The sequence below is a fragment of the Gracilinanus agilis genome, chromosome 1 (assembly GCF_016433145.1).
Source record: "Gracilinanus agilis isolate LMUSP501 chromosome 1, AgileGrace, whole genome shotgun sequence".
NCBI classification, from domain to species: Eukaryota; Metazoa; Chordata; class Mammalia; order Didelphimorphia; family Didelphidae; genus Gracilinanus; species Gracilinanus agilis.
The window spans coordinates 56546571-56568622 of NC_058130.1; the positions used below are offsets into that span (position 1 = coordinate 56546571).

A 22052-nucleotide genomic window follows, 5' to 3' on the forward strand; every position below is an offset into this window, starting at 1 on the left:
TTTCTTTCTTTCTTTCTTTCTTTCTTTCTTTCTTTCTTTCTTTCTTTCTTTCTTTCTTTCTTTCTTTCTTTCTTTCTTTTTCTTTCTTCCTCCTAATCTATCTATCTGTCTGTCTATCCATCTGTCATCTACCTATCTCTATCCATTGAACTAAGTAAGACTTAGATAAGTAATTGCTGATATTAAAGATGGTACAGTTATAAGCTTTCATGAAGACTTTTGGGACACCTTGTACATATAACCACCAGGTGGGGCTTATCATTGAGAAGGGGATGAAAGTTTGCCTTTGTGTCAGCCAACCTCAACTTCTGGATCTTTTCTTTCTTCAGTGTCATTGCTTGTTCAGCCCTCTCCCCTTCCACCTCCTGGTCTGATCTCCAGGAGTCAAATGGCCTTATGATTCCCCTTTTTACTGTCAAAATCTGTTCTCTGGAGGAAAAGGACCTGATGAATACATTTAGGGACAGGGGATTTGAGGAAGGAAAAGCTTGATGCAGTGAACAGAAGTCCTGTCTCAAAGTCAGGGAAGCCTAGATCCAAGTAAATTCTTGCCTCAGATTGTAGGACCCTGGCTAAGCCTCTTGACCTTTTGGTATCCCACCCCCTCCCCAGGACAATTTTCTAAGACTCTTAACTTAGAGAACACTAACTAATCTGCATTGGCAGAAGAAGTTTCCTAACTGGAAGTTCCCTAAACTCATGAAATCACAAGTCCAGATTTTCCCTCTTCCCCCAAAAAGGTGTTAAATAATACTTCTGGACCAGAGGTGATATTTTTATTTTAATATTGAACAAAAGCCCATATTTGAGTTCTAGCATTTATTAACGTGGGGCTAATGAACTTATTTTAGCTCCATCTTTTTGAAACCCTCACCTTCCATCTTGGAATCAATACTGTGTGTTGGTTCAAAGGCAGAAAAGCAGTAAGGGCTAGGCAATGGGGGTCAAGTGACTTGCCCTGGATTTTGTAGCTAGGAAATGTCTGAGGCCACATTTGAACCCAGAACTTCCCATCTCTAGGCCTGATTCAATCCATTGAGCCACCCAGCTGCCCCCTTTCACTCTATTTTAATATAACTATTTTAGTATAATTGTTTTCCTTTCTAATTCTCCTTATTTTATTGCATTACATTTAAAAATACAATTTTGAGAAGGAGAACCAAAGATTTTACCAGCCTGCCAAAGGGTCAATGACATAAGAAAAGCTAAGAATCCCTGTGTCTAGCTAAAGGAAGGAAGCTCAAATGGTTGATATATGGGCAAATGCATCGAGTGGGGTGAGGCAGTGAGGGAACTCTATTATAAGAGGAAACTTTGAAGGGATTATAGGATTGTTAAGGTTTTATATAGGAGAGCTGGACTTCTGAGTTGCTTCAGAGGGTCAAGCAAGAGCCAGTAGGTGAAAGGTACAGTGAAACCGAGTCAGTACGATATATTGCAGAGCTTTCTAACAGTTGATTGACTTGAACATAAGCTGGAGGGCTGTTGGTCAGGGATGTTAGAGAAATCATTTCTGCATTGGGTGGGAGCGCTAAGATTCCCAGAGCCTCCTTTCCCCCAGGCCCCCAGGATTTATACCATATCAGCAAATGACAGCTGGTTTTTTCCATGCCTTACCAGGGGAGAGATGAGTTGAGAAGAGACCCACACACACACCAAGGGTACAAGATGCATTTTAATCATTCCCCCAATCAACCCATTTCACTTGCCTTGATCACAGTGATTATTTTTGTACAATATGGGGCTATTAATAATTTGTGCACACACTGTATAATATTCAGCCTTCACCATGTCAACTCCAGACGTAGGAAGTGCTTTCATTGCCATTTCAACGTTTTGTTTTTGGAGAGGGATAGAAACAAGCCCCGGCCCGATCAAAAGGATTGATGCATTTATACATCATGCATGAATTCTCTCTTCAGAACCTGCTCAGCAATAGGGGCAAATGAAAAAACAGGCCAATGGCCCTTTGGCTGGGCTGACCTTGCTTTTCCCAGCACAGATTGGGGCTCTGGACAGCAAGCCTGACTGGTCTTCTTGGAACAACCACCTCCAGGAACTTGAGCCTCTGATTCCACACACTCTGGTACCTTCCATGAGGTTGGCAGCATTCCTAAGCGGCGGCTACGTTAAGCAAGAGAAGCTGTGCAGGGATGGATGGAGAGATGGATGCATGGATGGATGCATGGATGGATGGTAGATGGCTATATAGATGGATGGATGGATGGATGGATGGATGGATGGAACTGGCCTCCCGGCCACTCGGAGGCTGGGGCTAGGCATGTGGTGATGCTTTTCTTTAGGGCTCACTGATGTCGATGAATTCCTTCTCAAGAGGGAGGCCGGCCCAGTACCAGCCACAAGTGCCATCGCTACGCTTGACACAAGCATAATGCTGGGCCTGGTGCCCAAAGAGCTTCCGCTCAATCAGCCAGTCTGTCCAAAGACACTCATTGGGGGCCGAGACGGAACAGGGCACTGTGTAGCAGGTAGTGATCTAAATAGAACAGAAGATGAGGGAGTCATGTGGTATTGTGGAGCATCCACTGATCTCTAGCCAAAGGACTTCGGTTCAAATCCCTGATCTGCTGATTATCACCTGTGTGACCTTGGGCAAGCTGCTAAATTTCTCTGATCCTCAAGTTCCTTATCTGTAAAATGAGGAAGGGCTGCCTCATCTAGAGGATGGTCTCTAGATCCATGATCCTAGGAGAATGTGTTTAGACTCATGAATTAGTGGATAAAGGATCCTAGAATCTTAGATATGAAAGGGACCCTTTCGAGCTCTGGGACAATCTGATGTACTAACTACAAGCCTAAACATCCTCTATAGACCGAGGCAGGGCATCGAGAGGCTCAGCCTTCCCTTCTCCCTTCCCCATCCCCCTTATTTCTGCTCACCCTGCAAGTGCAGTCCATGTGATTGCGATGATTCAGATTCTTCTTCTGCAGAGAGGACAGATCATCCCAGTGTTCAATGTAGCTACACAGAGTGATGAATACTTTGCCATTATCTAAAATCTGACCTACAGAAAGAAGAGAAAGTCATGAGCCATGCTCCTGAAGAGACTTCCAGGGGATCCCTGGTTCAGCACTAGATCCACTGTGCCCCCTAGCTAGCTGCCCCAAACACATGAGTGTGAGCGCTAATCATAATGGCCAACTTTGCCTTGGAGAATAGGTGATAAAATGCACCTCCCTGCCTTCAAGGTGGGCAACTAGGAGTGCAGGGTTTAGAGTCAGGAAAACTTCAATTCAAACCCAGCCTCATATACTTACTAGTTGTGTGACTCTTAGTGAGGCATTTCACCCTGTTTGCCTCAGTTTCCTCATCTGTAAAATGAACTGGAGAAGGAAATGGCAAACCACTCCAGTAGCTTTACCAAGAAAGCCCCAAATGGGGTCACAAAGACTCAAACAAGAGTGAAAAACAACTAAACAACAAAAACAGCATACTCAATGTTAATGTACGTCAAACTAGGTGGTTGAGCAGAGAGTTTTTGAACCCGGAGTCAGGAAGACCTGAGTTCTATTTGTATCTCAGACACTAGCTATCTGTGACCTTAGTCAGGTCATTTATCTTCCCCCTCATCTTAGTTTCCTCATCTGTAAAATTAGGATAATATATTGACCTCCCAGTATTGTTGTGAGAATAAAATAAGTTAATATTTGTAAAGTTTTTTATAAACCTTAAAATTCTGTATAATATGAGCTATTATTATGCTCTCATTATCATCAGACATTATAGCAAATGGAGAGTTTGGGAAGGCTTGAGGAACTGGGAATTCTTCCAGGGTCACAGTGAAAATCTTCTCCTGAAGCCTAAGCCCAAGAGGTTCTAAGGAAGTGTGTTGCTGTGTGTCCCCAAATAGGCTCTGGACCACAACACAGGAATTTTGCTCCTGACATATTGGAATCTATTTTTAAAAAAACCCTTCAGTTATTAGGACCTCCCTCAGGCTCATGCCTGACTCTTCTTCCTCATTCAGGCTCTTTGCCTTGCTGCCTCCTCCTCCTCCTTCTCCTCCTTCCTCTTCAAGCCCACCCACCTTTCACCACTCAACTGGAGTCCCAACTCTTCAGGGAAGTCTTCTCCAAGCCCTTCTGGTCTCCTTGGGTCTCATTCATTCTCCATCTCTATTGTGAACTGCCTTCTATTACTATTACATGTTCCCTAATAGATTCACATGCCTGTGCCTGTGTCCTTAACTAGGAAGCAGGGGTCACTTCTGCTAGGTACACCCTGTATCCTCACCCTCAGGGTCTATCTAGCATTGTGGGAAATTTAGGCTGAGAAGAAGGCTTGAAGAGATGATCAAATTCTATTTTATAGATTCTATAATGGCCACCCATAAAAATCAAATTCCCTCTTTGAGGTTAAACAGGCAGGACCAGAATTGGAGATTCCATTTTCTCATGGCCTCCCTGGTTCTGCAAATACTCAAAGGATTGAATTCCATCAAGTCCTAGCTCATGCAAATGATATGAGGAAAAGTACCGGGTGGATTTTCCACCATGTCTACTCCCTAGATGTTTGCTGACCAGAAATGACTCATTATATCATCTGTCTTTCTGGGCTCATTTATAAAGTCCTTTATGTTTTACAAACCACATTGACAATATGATCTCTTTTGTTCCTCACAACAACCCTGGGAGGTAGGTGCTTTAAAATCCCCATTTTATGGATAATGAAACTGAGGCAAACAGAAGCGAAGTGACTTGCCCAGTGGCATGAAGCTAGGAAGATTGTGTTGCAGGTTTCAAACTCATGAATTCCTGACCCCAAGTCAGCAGTCTCTGTCCACATTATGCATACTATATGTGTATATACATATATGTTACATATATCCATATATATGTACACATAGATACTCCACTGTATAAATCCACGTATATATTTACACAAACACACACATAGGCTTTCCACGCAATTGCTTTTCATCACCTCAGCAGCAGATTTAAAAAAAAATAAAACCCTCACCTTCCATCTCAGAATCAGAACTGTGTATTGGTTCCAAGGCAAAAGAGCAGTAAGGGCTGGGCAATGGGGGTTAAGTGGCTTGCCCAGAATCATGCAGCTAGGAAGTGTCTGAGGCCATATTTGAACCCAAGACTTCCTGGCTCTAGACCTGGCTCTCAATCCACTAAGCCATCAAGCTGACCCCAACAACGGGGATTTGATTTTTTCTCTGTGAACAGTTGGGTCAAACTCATTTTGAGTGATTCTAGATCTCATTTAGGTTCTGGCTTCTAGACCTTCATGCCATTAGAACATCATCATTCACAAAGAGGAGAACTTTGAAAATCCAGCCTCCTTCAGTTTGGATTTTCCTCACGTCAGTGGTGAACCTCTTTGGTAAAAATACCTCTCCTCCCTGGATACTGATAATCAACAGTTTGTTGAACAAAGCTTTTTCTGTGGGTACGTCCTTCCAGGAATCTCATTTTCAGTTGAGATTTGTGCACTCAGAGATATCTTATTGGAAGAGAACTTTTAAGATAGTATTCCATGAATCAAATGCTTTTTGATGGTCAATCCACAGTAAGCCCTGTGGGAATCTTTTAATTAAACATGACAACAAAGACAGAATAAGCCTACTTCCTCTACCCTAGATGTGGTTCTAAGATTTAAGAGAGTTTTGACTAGATTAGATGGATGGGCAGTGTTTAGAAGTAATGGCCGTATCCCCTTCTGGTCTGGATAGAACCATCCGTAGAATGTTGTGCCCAGGACCACGGATCACATTCTAAAATAGACATAGACATCCTGGAGCAGGCTTAGTTAAAGACTAGTAGAGTAAGGGAACCAAGAACCAAGGAATGATGGGAGATCCTGGGGCAAGTCCGTGTGGAAAAGAGAAGACTCAGGGACAAGGACCAAATAATCACAGACTTCAAACACTTGAAGGGCCATCATGAGGAAGATGGGGAGTAAACTTGTTTATTTCACTCATGAGGGTTGGGTTGGTCCCAATACAAAGTAGTTAAAAAAGGCAGACTTTAACTTAGCATGAGAAAATAATTTCTAGGGGGCTCCTAAGTGGGTGGCTCAGTGGATTGAGAGTGTGAGGTTATGGGTTCAAGTCAAGCCTCAGACACTTCCTAGCTGTGTAAACCTGGGCAAGTCATTTAACCACAATCGCCTTCCCTTTACTACTCTTCTGCCTTGGAATCAAGGAGAGAAGGTAAGGGTATTTTAAAAAAAAAGAATTTCTAGTGGTTCTAAGTGGGCAACAATGACACAAGCAGACTTGTGGAGGTAGAGAGTTCATCATCAACAACTGTGCTCAAATGGAGATTAGAGAGCCATCTGTCAAAGAGGCTACAGAGGACGTTCCTTCATAGGGATGTACTTTCCATGTAACCCTTTCTAACTAAAAGTTTCTGTAATTTTTGTTTCTCACTGGAACAAGTACTTTGTGTTCACAAGAAAACCCAACTGAACACAGATTAGGGGACCCCAACCAATCCTGGATTTAGCACAGTCCCTGGAACATAGCAGGTTCATAATAAATGTTTATTGATTGATATTTATTGATTCGATGAGTCCAACCCAATGGAGATGGAAGCCTTAAAATTACAGAAGGAGAGGCTGGCTATACTCCATTCTACTACCCCAAGTGGGCCCTTTACATTGACCTGAGGCACTTACCAGAGAGGAGATACTGTTTCTTCTTATTGGCATCTAGCCTGACCCCACAGAGAGAGGAGTCATGCGGCGTGTAGACATACTGAACGTCCTTCACCTTATCGAACCCTTTAAACATCTATGAGACAAGTTCAGCAAAGCAAATTTAAGTGGGATAGTGCCAACATTTTATGGCCAAATAAATACAAACAATGACTGCCTCCCTTTTACATCCTACCAAAACCGATTAAAAAGGGGGATTATGAGGGGCAGCTGGGTAGCTCAGTGGATTGAGAGCCAGGCCTAGAGACGGAAGGTCCTAGGTTCAAATCTGGCCTCAGACACTTCCCAGCTGTGTGACCCTGGGCAAGTCACTTGACCCCCATTGCCCACCCTTACCACTCTTCTGCCTTGGAGCCAATACACAGTATTGACTCCAAGACGGAAGGTGAGGGTTTAATTTAAAAAAAAAAAAAAAAAAAAAAAAAAAAAAAAAAAGGAGGATTATGGACGGGTGCCAACCCAGCTAAGCCAGTTTTGAATCAAGAGAAAATCTTGGGTCATTCCAGTTGGAGGGAAGGTACTCTCAGGGCTCTGAAGCAGGATAAGATATATTTGAGAAAGAAGAATCTAATTGAGTTACATCAGCAGCCTTCTCTGCCACCTCTGTGAAAGATTGGTCATGGCTCAGGAAGGTCACAGAAGTGACCCATAGTACTCTCAGGGCTCTGAAGCAGGATGAGGGATGCAACTTTGAAGAGAGTTTGAGTGACATCCTTTCTCTCTAAGGATGCTGTCAAATAGGGATACTTAACCTTGGGTCTATGAACTTTTTTTTTAACCCTTAACTTCTGTGTATTGACTCCTCAGTGGAAGAGTGGTAAGGATGGGCAATGGGGGTCAAGTGACTTGCCCAGGGTCACACAACTGGGAAGTGTCTGAGGCCGGATTTGAACCTAGGACCTCCTGTCTCTAGGCCTGACTCTCAATCTACTGAGCTCCCCAGCTGCCCCTCTATGAACTTATTTTTTTTTAAACCCTTAACTTCCACCTTAGAATCAATACTGTGTACTGGTTCCAAGGCAGAAGAGCCGTAAGGGTAGGCAATGGGGATCAAGTCCAGGGTCACACAGCTGGGAAGTGTCTGAAACCAGATTTGAACCTAGGACCTCCCATCTCTAGGCCTGGTTCTCACTCTACTGAGCTACCCAGCTGTCCCCTATGAACTTATTTTTTTAAAAAAATATTTTAATAACTATTTCAATATACTTGGTTTTCTTTATAATCCTATATATTTTATTTTGTGCATTTAAAAGCTTTATTCTGAGAATGGATCCATAGGCATCACCAGACTGCCAAAGGAGTCCTTGATATAAAAAGGTTAAGAACCCCTGCTTTAAGGAGAGAAAGAAGAGAACACCTCAGCCCAGCCTCAGTTTCTAGAGCTGACTCCTATATTTTCGCTCTTCTTCTTTTCCCAAGTCTCTCAGGAAAGCAATGAGAATCTCATCCTAATAAGACATAAATAACTGAGGAGGCATAATGTGCTGTCTTTGCCAAGGTTGTTTGCATTGAAAAGTGTGACAATGTCTTAAACAAAAGGAGTGATTGTCTAATAGTGGAAAATCAGGAAACAATGATAGGTGATAAGATATATTTGGGAAAGAAGAATCTAATTGAGTTACATAAGCAACCTTCTCTGCCGCCTCTGTGAAAGATTGGTCATGGCTCAGGAAGGTCACAGAAGCGACCCACGCTAAGTTTCCAGGGGACTATCCTAGCATGCAAGAGCTTTTTGAGTTTTGGAGGCACTCACCTATAGCATAATGTCTGTGCTAAGGTCATCACTAAATCACTAATGACTTTAGACTGAAATCATAATTCTCCTTTAGAATAAGTCAGAGGCAGGGGTGTGGGCAGCAGCTGGGTGGCTCAGTAGACTGAGAGCCAAGCCTAGAAATGGGAGATCCTGGGTTCCAATCTGACCTCAGCTACTTCCTAGCTGTATGATCCCGGGCAAGTCACTTAACCCCTATTGCCCTCTCCTTGCCACTCTTCTGCCTTGGAACCAATAGAGTATTCATTCTAAGATGGAAGGTTAAAAAAATATGCCAGGGACTGTGCTGAGCACTTTACAAATATTACCCTATTTGATCCTCACAACAGCCCTGGGAAGTTGGAACCATTACTAAGTGACTTGCTGAGGGCCACACAGCTAATAATATGGAGGCTATATTGGATTTTAAGTCTTCTTGGCGCCAGGCCCAGTGCTCCATCCACTGTACCCCTCGCTGCCAGTTTATGGATGTGAACGTACATGGTATGTGATTAGAGACCTGGTCTTGGAGGCAAGGAGACCTGAGTGGAAGTTCTGCGTTGAAGCCATTGGCAAGTCACTCTATTTCCTTATCTATAAAACACTTGAGTGACTTGATGACGACAATTAGGTCATTTTAATTCAATGACAGTTCTGAAGCTAAAATGAAATGACGTAAGAGTACTTTGAACAACTGAGAATGACATAGAAATAACGATTGTTGTTAGATAATAATATTTTCAGATGGTGTAGGTGGAGACCTGGGTATCAAAAGGCAGGATCCAGATTCAAATGGAATTGGGAAAAATTTAACAAAAGAAATATAAATATATTAGAATACAAAAAATGTTAAAATGTCATTTTTGGGGGGGGGGAAAGGTTTATATTTTTCCCTATTACATGTAAAAACAATTTAAAAAACTTTTTATAAATGTTATGATTTTCTAAGACAATATATGGTTTTTTAACATATGGTTAACATTTTTTTAAATAAACTCTTAACTTCTGTGTATTGGCTCCTAGGCAGAAGAGAGGTAAGGGCTAGGCAAAGGGGGTCAAGTGACTTGCCCAGGGTCACACAGCTAGGAAGTGTCTGAGGCCGGATTTGAACCTAGGACCTCTCGTCTCTAGGCCTAACTCTCAATCCACTGAGCTACCCAGCTGCCCCCATATGGTTAACATTTTTAACAATCCTTTTCATTTGTTTTTTAGCATATGGTTTTCTAAGTCAATGTAACCCACAGGGATCTTCATGGGGTCCCCATTTCTATTTGAATTGTATAGGAGCAGAGATGGCTTCAAATCAGGAAGACGAGTTCAACTCTGACAAGTAGTATTGGCTATCTAAGCAAGTCATTTAACCTCTCAAAGCCCTAAGCAATAAACACTCTGAGACTAAGATGTACAAACTGTACCCCTCCTTATAAGGGAACAATCATGTTTGTTGATATTTATCAAGTTCATAATAAGAAAAAAAAGAAAAAATTTAAAGGGATTATAATTTGCAGAATAGGTGCCAACCTGTCTTGGTAGAGGGAATTTCAACACTGGGAGTTCTTAATAGGAATGAAATCAAAAGCCCAGGTTAAAAAAAAAAGTTATAAAAATGTAAGCTATTATGAGCAAACAAATGTATATAGATCTGTGACTTGGATAGAAAATCCTTTTTTTTTCCTCCTTGCTTTGGGAGGTTAAGACTAATGCATTAGGGAAATGTCCCTCCTCCTTTCAGCAATTTTCCTCAAAGGTCAAGTTTTAGGCTGCAGGCAATATTTTCATAGGTAAAGAGCTCTGAACCACATTCCCCTGGGAAGGGGAACACCATTAGCCTTTCTTGGCGATGTACTGACAGCCAGCTGAGAGTTTGCAAAGCCTTTCAGAGAGGGGACCCAGGATAAGAACCAGGATAGACTTTGCAGCTATGAAGTTAAGTGCATAGAATCCCAGCTAACCCACCATGCAGCCTGACATAAGTAAGGGACAGGCCCTGTTTCATGCCATTTGTATGATCTTGGGCAAATAACTTCCTCTCCCTAGGACTCATGTCTCAAAAATAAGGAGATGGTACTAGCTGTTATCCAAGGTTTCTTCTTGCTCCCAATTTAATTAAGATCATTTCAAGAGAGATGTGATTGGGGAACAGATTTTTAATCTCCTTTTTCCTTTTAGATCCCTTGAAAAGTACAAATGTGTCATCCATTGCTCAGCTTAAGACACCAAATGTTCCCAGGAACCAAAGAGGAGGAAAATAGCATTCTTTGAGGCAGCTGGGTAGCTCAGTGGATTGAGAGTCAGGCCTAGAGAGGAGAGGTCTGAGGTTCAAATCTGGCCTCAGGCACTTCCCAGCTGTGTGACCCTGGGCAAGTCACTTGACCCCTTTGCCCACCCTTACCACTCTTCCACCAAGGAGCCAATATGTAGAAGTTAAGGGTTTAAATTTTTTTTTTAAAAAATAGCATTCTGAGAAGGATCTAGTTTATTTTTTTTTTAATCATTCCAGTCACATCAAAGCTTAAAAGCCTATGTTGTTGCTCTACCCCATCCTCTGACCCCATGATGGTACCTAGAGGGCTCTCTGAGCATCCCATCTCTTCTACTTTCCCATGTGCTAGGAACCCAGATTGGGAGAAAGGAGGCAGGAGAAAGAGTCAGAAGACCTACTTCTGTCTCTTTCTCTATTATTGACTCCCTTTGTGACCTTGCCTCATTTCTCTTTTCTCTTGCCTCAGTTTCTCTATTAAAGTAGGGGATTGCACTAGTGATCTAGAAGGTCCATCCCCATTCTAATGTGCTGACCATTGCTCCTCATGGCACAGCCTGACTGCATCCTCTGTTGTTAGCCCTGCCTGAGTCCATCCTGTCGCTTTCACGTGCCAATCCCTCCCAGAACATGGACGTGGAACAGAAACCCAAAGGAAAGGAATTTCCAGCCCTCCTCCATGTACCTTTATCTGTTTGATTTCATACTGGATCAGTTTCTGGGTGTCAGCAGTGTTGTCACTGGCAGGGACCACTTTTTCACTGATCACTTTGGCCCGGATCACTACAAGAGAAAAGAAAAGGAAGAACTTATTAGCTGGGTCTAGCTGGCCAGTTAGGTGGTGTGGGAGATCAAACACTGGATCTGGAATTAGGAGGAGTTGAGTTCAAATCTGAATCAGTTTTATTATCTATGAAATATGCGGCAGAAAGAAATGGCAAATGCTCCTGTTTCTTTGCCAAGAAAATCCCAAATGGGGCCATGAAGAGTCAGGCATGACTGAACAGTAACAAAAGTATCTGTTGTCAGAAGAAATTTAATTACTTGTAAAGATTCTTCTATAATAGTTTGATAAATTGTAACTGTGATTTAAAGAAGATATACTAGAAACAGTATTAAAAGCCTCTGCAATGATGAAAGTGCCTGGACACTCCCTCTTACCTTGCCACACACTCTGGAGGTTGGAATATGGGGAAATCAGGTCGCTATCCCTGTAATTTCACGACTGGGTCACCCAAGAAAGGGAAGGGCAAAAAGGGTTGGCCTATGGTAGAACAGAGTGGGCACAGGATGAATGGGGTTCTAGTCCTGGTCCTGCCACTAAATAGCTGTGAGACCCTGGGTAAATCATTTCCTTTTCTCTCTTCATCCACAATATGAGTATAATAGCACCTGCTCTTTCTCTCCCACTGGATTGTTGTGAATGTTAAAGCCTTCAGGGAAGAAATCTAGAAAGTCACAAAGACATCATGATGTCGTGATTATAGTTACAATGTCATGATATACTGTCTTGATTATAGTTATGATGCCATGATTGCTATTATGATGTTATGATCACATTTATGATCCCATGATTATACTTAAGATATTGCAGTCCTGGTTCGGATTCCATGATTTTAATTATGATATCATGATTATGGTTACTATAATGATGCTATCAGTATTATAATTGTGATGCCATGATCACATAATTCTGGCATGACTAGGTTTGTAGTTATGATGTCATCATCACTATTATGAGGTCATAATTACATTTAGGATAATGTTATAGTTATGTTTAATATAGCTATTAAATGATTATATCATTAATATAGTTAAGTCATGATTATAGTTATAAGGCATCATTAAGATTGTGATTGTTATAATTATGATATGTTTTTATTATTTATCAGTACTTATTATTCATTATAATTATGAGAATTATAGATATGATATCATGGTTACAATTATGAGGTCATGATTACAGGTACTCTCTGATTATTAAGTTTAGGGGACTTCATTAATGCCCTGGAATAATGAGATTTCTTGACTCATTTATTGCCTCTATTTCTTTCCTTCCCACTCCCACCCCTCCAGTGGCATCAAATAACTGGGTGGTACAATGGATAGAACAATGGACTTGGAGTCAATAAGACAAGAATTCAACCTCCAATACCTAGCTGTGTGATCCTGTTTGATCTTAATATTTTTTTGGTCTCAGCTTTCTCATCTGTAAAATGGGGATAACACTAGCACTTCTCTCATAGAGCTGTTGTGAGGATCAAATGAAATAAAATTGCAACGTACTTAGCACAGTGCCTAGCATACAGTAGATGTTTAATAAATGTTAGCTACTGTTATTAGTATTATTATTATTATTACTAGTTGTATCACCCCTGAGCAAGACCCTTAACTTCTGTCTGTCTCAGTTTCCTCAACTGTCAAATGGGTTTTGTAACAGCACCTGCCTCCCTGGGTTGTTATGAAGGCAAAGTAAGATACTATTTGTAAAGTGCTTTGAAAAGCTTAAAGCGTCATGTAAATGCTGGTTATTATTATTATTATTATTATTATTATTATTATGAAACAGCTGGCCCTTGGGGAGCCAAGGCAGGAGCACAGAGATCAGGTAGAGTAGTCATCACAGGAAGGGTCAAGGACACATGTAGATGCTAAAGCTCACCTGCCACCAGAAGTTCAGAATCTCAGAGCCGGAAGTGAAGGAAAATGGAAGGTGACAAGAAGATCATTTATTAAGCACCTACTAGTATTGTGCCAAGTAATTGATCTCCTTTACTTTTGACCCTCCCAACAATGAGGTAGGTGCTGTTAATCGTGCCCATTTTACAGATGCTTAATGTCTCTCCATCAATTCAAAGATAATTCTCTCCCTACATCTTCTCTCCTTGAGGCTCACCATTCCCTCTCCTTTTCAGCTATCCCTTCTACCTATTAGCTCAACAAACATTTACTATGTGCCTATTCCATTCAAGGCGAAGGAGAGACAAAAACAAAAATGAAAAATGGCCCCTGCTTTCAAGGAGCTCCCATTCCACAGGGTGGATTTGATATGTACACAGATGAGCAGGATGCAAGGTAGAAAGGGAAGCAGCAAAGGGGAGATCCCACAAAGTGCTCTTTGGAAATCGGACAAGGGAGAGACAGGAATACTGAAGGGACTAAAGAAGGCTTCCCTGAGGAGAGGAAAGGGAATAGCTAACTTAGTCTCCAAAAAAATAAAGATTCTGAAAAGCAGAAAAAGTGCAGTGGGTAGAGGGATGGCCTCAAAATATGGAAGACCTGAGTTCATATCTTCCCTGTGACACATACTGACTGACCGGTCAGATCCATTAATCTCTCAGTGTCCCAAGCAGCTCTAGAAGATTGTGAGAGAAGTTGTTGATCTTCATTAGTTAAGAGAGTTCCTTGCCTAGAACTCTCTATATTGATTGAAATCATAGTTCCAATTTAAATGGAGGCACGAGAGAATAGCAAGTTTGGAGAATAGTTTGCAGATCAAATTTTCTGGAATAAAGAATACATGAAAGTCTGGTCAAGGAGTTTGTATTTTTTTTAAAGGCAGTAGGGAGCCACCGAGGGTTCTGAGGGAGAAGAGTGATGTAGTTAGGCCTGCATTTTCAGAAAATTAACTCCACAGCTCTGTATAGCATGGATTGTACAGGGGAAACATCTGACATAGGAAGACCAATTGGAAGGCTATTACTCCAGGTGAGAACAAATAAAGTCCTGAACTAGGCTACCAGCCATGTAAAACAGGTGTTAAACCCAATGCCCAGGGAACACTGGGAACAGATATACTAGGAACTAGATTAAAATGTAATTGGGAAATATTTAAGAAAATACAGTAGCACACATATAATGTTATTATGTGGTTTTCTAAGTCAATATATACCCAGAAGGGATTCTTTTGTATGGTTTGATGGACCCATTTCTTTTTTGAGTTTGAAACCACTGATGTAAATGGCAATCAAGGAATGTTAGCAGTGTTGGGGGTGGGGGGTGGAGGGAGAATTAGCTGGACTGGGTAATAAATTTTTTTAACCCTTACCTTCTGTCTTAGAATCTATATTAAGTATTCCAAGGCAGAAGAGGAGTAAAGGCTAAGTAATTCAAGTCAAATGACTTGCCCAGGGTCATACAGCAAGGAAGTGTCTGAGACCAGATTTGAATCAAGACCTCTCCTTTATTCCAACCAAAGCCTCAGACCACCTTGTCCATCTCAAGGGCCTCCCTATCTCTGGCACTGAGTGTTATCCAAAGCAGCTTCTCCACCTATTCTCCTGCCTACCCATGACCAGCAGCATCAGGAAAATGACTCATTTTATCATAATAGACAACATTTACTTAAAAAAAACCCTTACCTCCTATCTTAGAATAAATACTAAGTCTCTGTTCCAAGGCAGAAGAGAAGTAGGAGCTAGGCAATGGGGTTTAAGTTACACAGCTTTGTCTGAGGTCAAATTTGAATCCAGGACCTCTAGTCTCCAGCCCTGTTCACTGAGCCATCTGGCTTCCCCTATAGCTAACATTTACATAATGCCTTAACTTTAAATACATTAGCTCACATAAATTCCTTGAGGAGAGATATGGTGGTTCTTTCTCTCTCTCTCTCTCTCTCTCTCTGGAACTCAATAAATGCTTATTGAATTGATATTCACAGCTATCCTGGGAAAGTTGACTTAGAATAACGGAAAGAATGCTAGAATTGGAAGCAGAAAGTCCTGGATTCAGATTCTACCTTAGACACACTAGCCATAGGAGCCTGAGCAAGTCACTTAATCTCAGTTTCCTCACCTCTAAAATAATCAGATAACTTTTAAAATTCCTTCCAGACCTAAATATATGATCCTAAGTAGGTGCTCATATTATCCCCATTTTACAGTTGAGGAAACTAAGGCTCACAAAGCCTCTTTTAAGCCATTTAACAACCTGTCCTGGATCACACAACTATTCAGTGCTAAGAGGGAGACTCGGAACTATTTTCCACTAATACTACATCCAATATCCTTCCCCATTTCCTTCCCCCTCCTCATGAAATCCCTGGTTTGGAGTAGATGTCCCAAGAAAAATGCTCCAAACACAGCCCATTTAAACAGGCCTAACTGCTTGTCACAAACAGAGCTGAGGCCACAAAAATGTCGCATCAGGTCCAGAAAGCCATTACTCAGTATGCAGAGAGGATTCCTCAGGCCATAGAAATGCTAATTGGGGAGAGGGTTGGAAATTCAGTTCTACATTGGCTGTGGTAATGAGCAGTTTATAGACACTCTGGCTGGAGTGGGAAGCCAGGGAGTGGAGGGGACCACAGCATGCCTACTTTTTTTTTTCCATATCTCTTTGCCTAAAGATTTTGGAGTGATGAGATCTCAGTTGTGTAGTGGGTGTTGAAGGAAGAAAAGAAATCAGTCGTTAAAAAAGCCCCCACATCCATGAGTTCTAAAGACCAGGAAGCTCTAAATAGTCCAGGCAATGAATTTAGTGGGAACTGCAGTAAAACCTCGATTTCTTGGAACCAAACTATGTGAAAGTTTCAAAATTAACTAAGTGTTGCTAATTGAGAGGAGTCTGTAGCATGCCGGATGGCAGCCCTGCTAGCTATGGCCCTATATCTCTTTTCCCTTTTCTGGCCAAATTCCTAGAGGAAGATGTCAGTAATCAATGTCTCCACTTCCTTTCCTCTTCACTCTGCCTGCAATCTGGCTTTCTCCTCCATCACCCAGCTGAAACTGCTCTCTCCCAAATTACCAATGATCCTTTAACTGCCATATCTAATGCCTTTTTCTCAGTCTTCATCCTTGATCTCTGCTGCATTCGAAACAGTAAGTCACATATTCCTCCTTGATACTTTCTTCTGTCTAAATTTTCAAGATGTTCTTCTCTGCTGCTTCTCCTACCCATCCGTCTGCTTCTTCTTAGCCTCCCTTGCTGGACTTTGCTGGACCAGGGCACACTGCTGAACCATGGATGGGAGTCTTTCCCAGACTTTGTCCTGAATTTTCTCCCTTCTATGACTCTATGCTAGATTACTTGGTGATCTCATCAAATCTCATAGTTTCAACTATCATCTCCATGCCGACAAGTCTCATGTTTATTTTTAACGCTTACCTTCAATTTCAGAATCAATACTGCATATTGGTTACAAGGCAGAAGATCGATCAGTAAGGACTAGGCAGTGGAAGTTAAATGACTTGCCCAGGGTCACAAAGCTAGGAAGTATCTGAGGCAGATTTGAACCCAGGACCTCCTGTCTCTAGGCCTGTCTCTCAATCCACTGAGTCACCCAACTGATCGAGATGACATTACCCGCTTTCTTGACTTCTAGACTCATGTCTCCAATTGCCTGTTGGACATTTCGAATTAAATATCCAATCTCTACATGTTCAAAACTGAACTCATCTTTCCCCACAAATCTTCCTTTCTAACTTCCCTATAATTATTAAGGCTATCCTGGTCACCCAGGCTCAAAATTTAGGTGTTATTTTTGACTCTCCACTCTCTCCCAATTCCCCTGCCAATCAGCTGCCATTTCCACCTTGGTTACCTCTCCCACTATATGCTCCCTTCTCTCTTCTGACACTGTCATCACTCTGATTCAGGGCCTCATCATCTCACACTTAGAATATTGTATGTAGCCTGCGGATTGGTTTCAACCGCCTCAACTATCTCCCATCTAGTCCACCTCCCACTCAGCTGTCAAATTGATCTTCCTAAAGTGAAATTTTGACCATCTCCCCTCCTATACAGTCAGCTCTGATGGCTCCCCATTGCTTCCAGGACGGAGGTTAAAATCCTCTGTTTGAAGCCCTCTGTGATCTGGCCCCTTCCTACTATTCCCATCTACTTACTCCTACTGCTCTCCTCTTCCCCTTGCCCTATGTACTAACCTTTTTGCTGTTCCTTGACCTACACATACCATCTCCCAACTCTTGAGTATTTTCATTTGCTATCCCATACCTGGGACATTCTTCCTCTCATCTCTGCCTCCTGGATTCCTTTAAGTTTCAGCGAAAGTCCCACTTTCTATAGGAAGCCTTTTTCTCATCCCCCTTAATTCTGCTGCTTTTCCCTCTGCTAATTATCTCCAATTTAGTCTGTCTCTATCTGGTCTGATCATAATTATTTGCATATCTTCCCCCAATTAGACTGTGAGCTTCTTGAAATCAAGAGCTATCTTTTACCTTTCTTTATATCACCAGCATTTGTCTTTTAAGAGATGTTTTTCAAACTGCTTTAGAGGGCAGCTTGGTGTCTCAGTAGATAGAGAGCTCAGCCTGGAAATGGGAAGTCTTAGGTTCAAATCTGGCCTCAGATACTTCTTATCTATGTGCCCCTGGGCAAGTCACTTAACTCCAATTGCTTAGTCCTTAGTAAGACAGAAGGTAAGAATTTTCAAAAATTTTTGTAGACCAATTGCTTGTTGACGAACAAAAAAAAAAATCCACATAGACAGAAATAATTGTCCATATCTAATAGTATTAAATGTAAAGTCTTACACTTGGGTTCAAAAAGCCAAATGTCCAGAGGCTCTAATACCTAATACCTATGCGGCACTGGCCAAATGACCTCTCTTGGCATCAGTTTTCTCATTTGTAAAATCAGGGAGTTGGGACAACCTCTGAGGTGCCTTCCAGCTCTTAAATGCTAAGAGCAGGATGAGGAAGCCTTGCCCATACAACAATTTGTATGAATTCATATGGGGCAGCTAAATGACTTAGTGGACAGAACCTCAGACTTGTAGTTGGAAGGACTTGGGTTCAAATTTGACCTCAGACACTTTCTAGCTGTGCAACCCTGGGCAAGTCAATCCTTATTGTCTAATCTTTACTGTTTTTGTTTGTTTGTTTGTTTTGTCTTAGAATTGATAATAGAAGGTGAGGGTTCAAAAAGAAAAGAAAAAGATTATTAGGTTTTTAGTGAATTTCAAGCCATTGTAATTTTAGGCTATTTTGATGGAATCATAATGCCCAGAACAGAGACACATAATCTTTCTTGCTCAGATTATTCACTGGACATTTGACTGGTTCAAGATGCTACATTTTAGGAAGCATACTGACAGGGTATCCAGGGAATACCAGCAATGATGGTTAAAGAACTAAAAACCAGGCTACTCTGAGACATAATTGAAGGAACTATTTAGCTGAAAGAAGGTAAAAATTAGTTAGGGGCTCTGGTGGCTGTCTTTAAGTATTTGAAGGGATGACCTGTAGAAGAGGTATCAGATTAATTTTGCTCAGTCCCAGAAGGTAGAACTACACTGAAAGTTACAGACAATTTCCAATCAAGGATTGACATCCCAGAAATTAGAACCATCCCCCAAATATGGTGGAGAGCCTATAGGGATAGAGTTCTCCATAAGGAAAGTTGTAGAATGACTTCTTGTTCAGAGCTCTTCAGATTATAACTATATGGGTTTTTCCTGCGTTTGGCACTCAGCTTTAAAGGGAAAGAGGCCAATCACAAGAAATCAAGTTGATTTCAATGATTTAATTTTAAAAAATAACCTTGCAGGGATAGAGGATGTTTTGGATTCATGTCATATAAGGGAGATGAGCTGAAAGGGATCTTAGAAGTCATCTATTCCAACTCTTTCATTTTACAAATGAGGAAACTGAGGCTCAGATTGTGAGGTTATGATTTGTCTAAACTTGTAAAGCAAGGATTGGAACCCAAGTTCTCCCTTCAAATTCAGTGCCCCTAACTTTCTGCACTAGCAGCTCCAGTCCTGAAGAGGAAGAGCCCATGTTTAAAATAATCTTGGGGAGACCCTGCTTTATCTCCAATATTCTGTTCACCACTGGATTATTCTATTCTATTTGTTCTGCTCATTGTCCTGAAATTTCCTAGGTGAGTAATAGGGACAGAGATGGCACTGTGGTAGAGTGGAAAGAGCCACCCATCTCCCCCAGGGGAAAAAAAAGAGAGAGAGACTCAAGTTCTATACTTTCCCTGTCCTTGGACCTCAGTTTCCCCATCTGTAAAATAAAGAATTTGTATTAGATCTCTCGGTCCCCTTCCAGTTCTAACAAACTGTGATTTCTTGCCATGGGTCATCGGGTGCTATGGAAAGCTCTTTGTACATTCTCTTTGTCCCTTAAAAACCAGTGACTTTCCACTTGTCAAATGTTGCTATAGCAATGAGTCCTCTCCCAAAGCCTCAGTTTTAAGAGTTAAGAAGGAAGGCAGTGTAAGAGTGTGCGAAAGGGAATGGAGTTTGGCTTTAGGGGAGGCGGATGGGATGGGAGGAGACTGAGAGAACGTTCCTGGATAAAAGCCTTTGGGCAAACTCTTATTAATGACCCATATGCAAACTCTGGAGCTCACCCTCCCCCATCTTTCCCCAGCGCAGCTGGGATCAGGCCAATGGCACCAGTCTGGCAGTCAGGAGACCTCCTTTCTAATCCTGCCTCTGCCATAATTAACTCGCTTTGTGACCTTGGGAAAAGCCCTGACTCTCTCTGGGCCTCAGTTTACCCAACTGTCAAACTGGGTCAGAGCTTGGACTGGAATGGTCTTCTCAGCTCAGCCGTCCTGTGATCACACTAGTTTAATTCCAACTGGCATAGCCCGCACTCGTTCCAGTCCTCAGGAAAGAGATAGCTTGGAGCAGTGCCAAGCAGTCCCGCGCGCCGCCCCCCCATCCCGGCCGCCTGCCCCGGGCTGGCGCACTCACCTATGGCCGAGGCACAGAGCTGCTGTTGGGGGTGCGCGGGGGCGCAGCTGCACGCCTCCACTCCGGCCCGGAACTGCAGGCTGAGTCCCAGCAGCAGCCCGGGCAGCCACCAGGCACGGAAGGCGGCAGGCATGCTGGCAGCGCCCCCCTGGCCGAAGCGCACCCCGGGGCCGCTCCGCGCCTGGCCGAGGCGAGCGCCCCTCCTGGTCCCGCTGCCCTCCGGGGATGGGCACCGACGGGATGGCGCGGATGCAGCCCACTGGGGGCTCTTGGGCTGAGGCTGAACTGGGGCTCGGCTGGTGAGGGCGCGGGTGCTGGTGCTGGCGCTGCCGCTATCGATGCCGCTCCGACTCTGGCGCTGGCCTGGGCACTGGCGCTCCGCCTCCCTGGACTCCAGCTCGGAACAGCCCCTGGTGACTCTGTTCAGGCCCAGCACCCCCTCATGTTTATCTCCCTGACACGCGACCCTCTTATTTATGGCCCCGACCCCTCGGGGCTAACCCCGCCTTCTGGGCCTAGGTCCCAGCCCATCTCTGACAGCCAGAGGCATCCTGTCTCCAAAGAGGGGGTTACCTTACTTGGTTTCACATAACGGGGTGGCTCTGAGTCAGGGAAGCTATTAATAACCTAAGTCTCTGCCCTCCCTCCCCCCTCCCTCTGCACTCCCCCACCTCCTTTTGCCTCCCAGCCCACCTCGGGACTGGGGGCGATTTTTTCCGATACCAAGGCAAGAAGGGAACCTGGCGTTCCGGGAGTGGTCTAAGCGAAGCTACCCGGACCAGAGGATTCCTCCCTTCTCTGGAGAGAGGAGAGGGCATTGCGGGAACCCCTCTTCCCCGCCCCGCAGGCTTCCCCCCAAAGGCGGCCAGCCTGTGAGCTGGGCCACAGTGCCCGCCTGCGGTAGGCGACACAGGGCGTCATTCAGCTGCAGGAAGTGTTTTCAATGCCCTATTTGTGAGGCCCCAAACAAACAGCAAAGAGAGAGGCAGAGAGGGCTGCCTCTCTCCGAGGGAAAGGCGCCAGCAACAGCAGCGTTTGAATCCCTTTCCCATGCCCAGGGTCCCAGGCTCTGCAGACAGTTGGCATCTGAGCCAGCTCTCTTCCTGTGATTTTCCCCTGGAGTGGGGGAGGGTGGAAAGCTGGCCTTCAGACACCCGGGAACCCAGAGTCTGTCCCTTCCTCCAGGCCATACTGTGGCTCTCTAACTTTGCCCTCTTAACCCTGCCCTCCCCCCTGAGGCAGCTTGTGCTGGGGGAGTGAAGGCAGAGGGAGAAGAAAAGAGGACCTGTACAGGACTCTGAGGCTTTAACCAGAATGGCTGGATGCCCCACAATTAGCCAGATGGGAAGGGATTCGGATGCTGGTGATGACAGGGCGGGTCCAAAGCTTGGCAACCTGCGGCATGCATGCCCAAGCTGGCACCAAAGATGGGTTATAGGGCCATAGGGGCTAATGATGTGGGAAAAGGGTGAGGGGGGGATTTGTTCTGAGTCCTCCCTTTATGACTCTAACTATGTTGGGTCACCAGGGTTTCTGGGAACTAAAGCTTCAGAGAATTCTCTCAGGATATCCCTGGATTCACCTCTGCCTCTGATTCAAAGGAGCCAGGCAGGCTCCTTTAGGCCTCGCATGTAGCCTCTGTAGACCCCCTCCCCCACTTCATCACCACCAAAGAAGT

General features: G+C 43.4%; 2 protein-coding genes across 2 annotated transcripts in view; one reads left to right on the top strand and one right to left on the bottom strand.

Annotated features, from left to right (window-relative positions):
- Positions 1-22052, top strand: part of SYN2 (synapsin II) — a 262231-nt gene that overhangs the window by 186228 nt on the left and 53951 nt on the right. The window lies entirely within an intron of this gene.
- TIMP4 (TIMP metallopeptidase inhibitor 4) lies at positions 1658-20920 on the bottom strand. The gene is made up of 5 exons (XM_044666577.1): positions 20375-20920; positions 11390-11487; positions 6653-6767; positions 2902-3026; positions 1658-2497 (listed from the first exon to the last, which is right to left on the bottom strand). The coding sequence occupies exons 1-5, from the start codon at positions 20505-20507 to the stop codon at positions 2300-2302; spliced, it is 669 nt and encodes a 222-aa protein (XP_044522512.1). The 5' UTR covers positions 20508-20920; the 3' UTR covers positions 1658-2299.

Bases quoted from the DNA above. Each gene is read 5' to 3' on its own strand.
- TIMP4 (XM_044666577.1), bottom strand. From the start codon at position 20,507: ATGCCTGCCGCCTTCCGTGCCTGGTGGCTGCCCGGGCTGCTGCTGGGA. The intron at 11,488-20,374 runs GTGAGTGCGCCA...TTTCTCTTGTAG, and splicing joins GCTCTGTGCCTCGGCCATAG to TGATCCGGGCCAAAGTGATC. The intron at 2,498-2,901 runs GTGAGCAGAAAT...TGTTCTATTTAG, and splicing joins ACATGGACTGCACTTGCAGG to ATCACTACCTGCTACACAGT.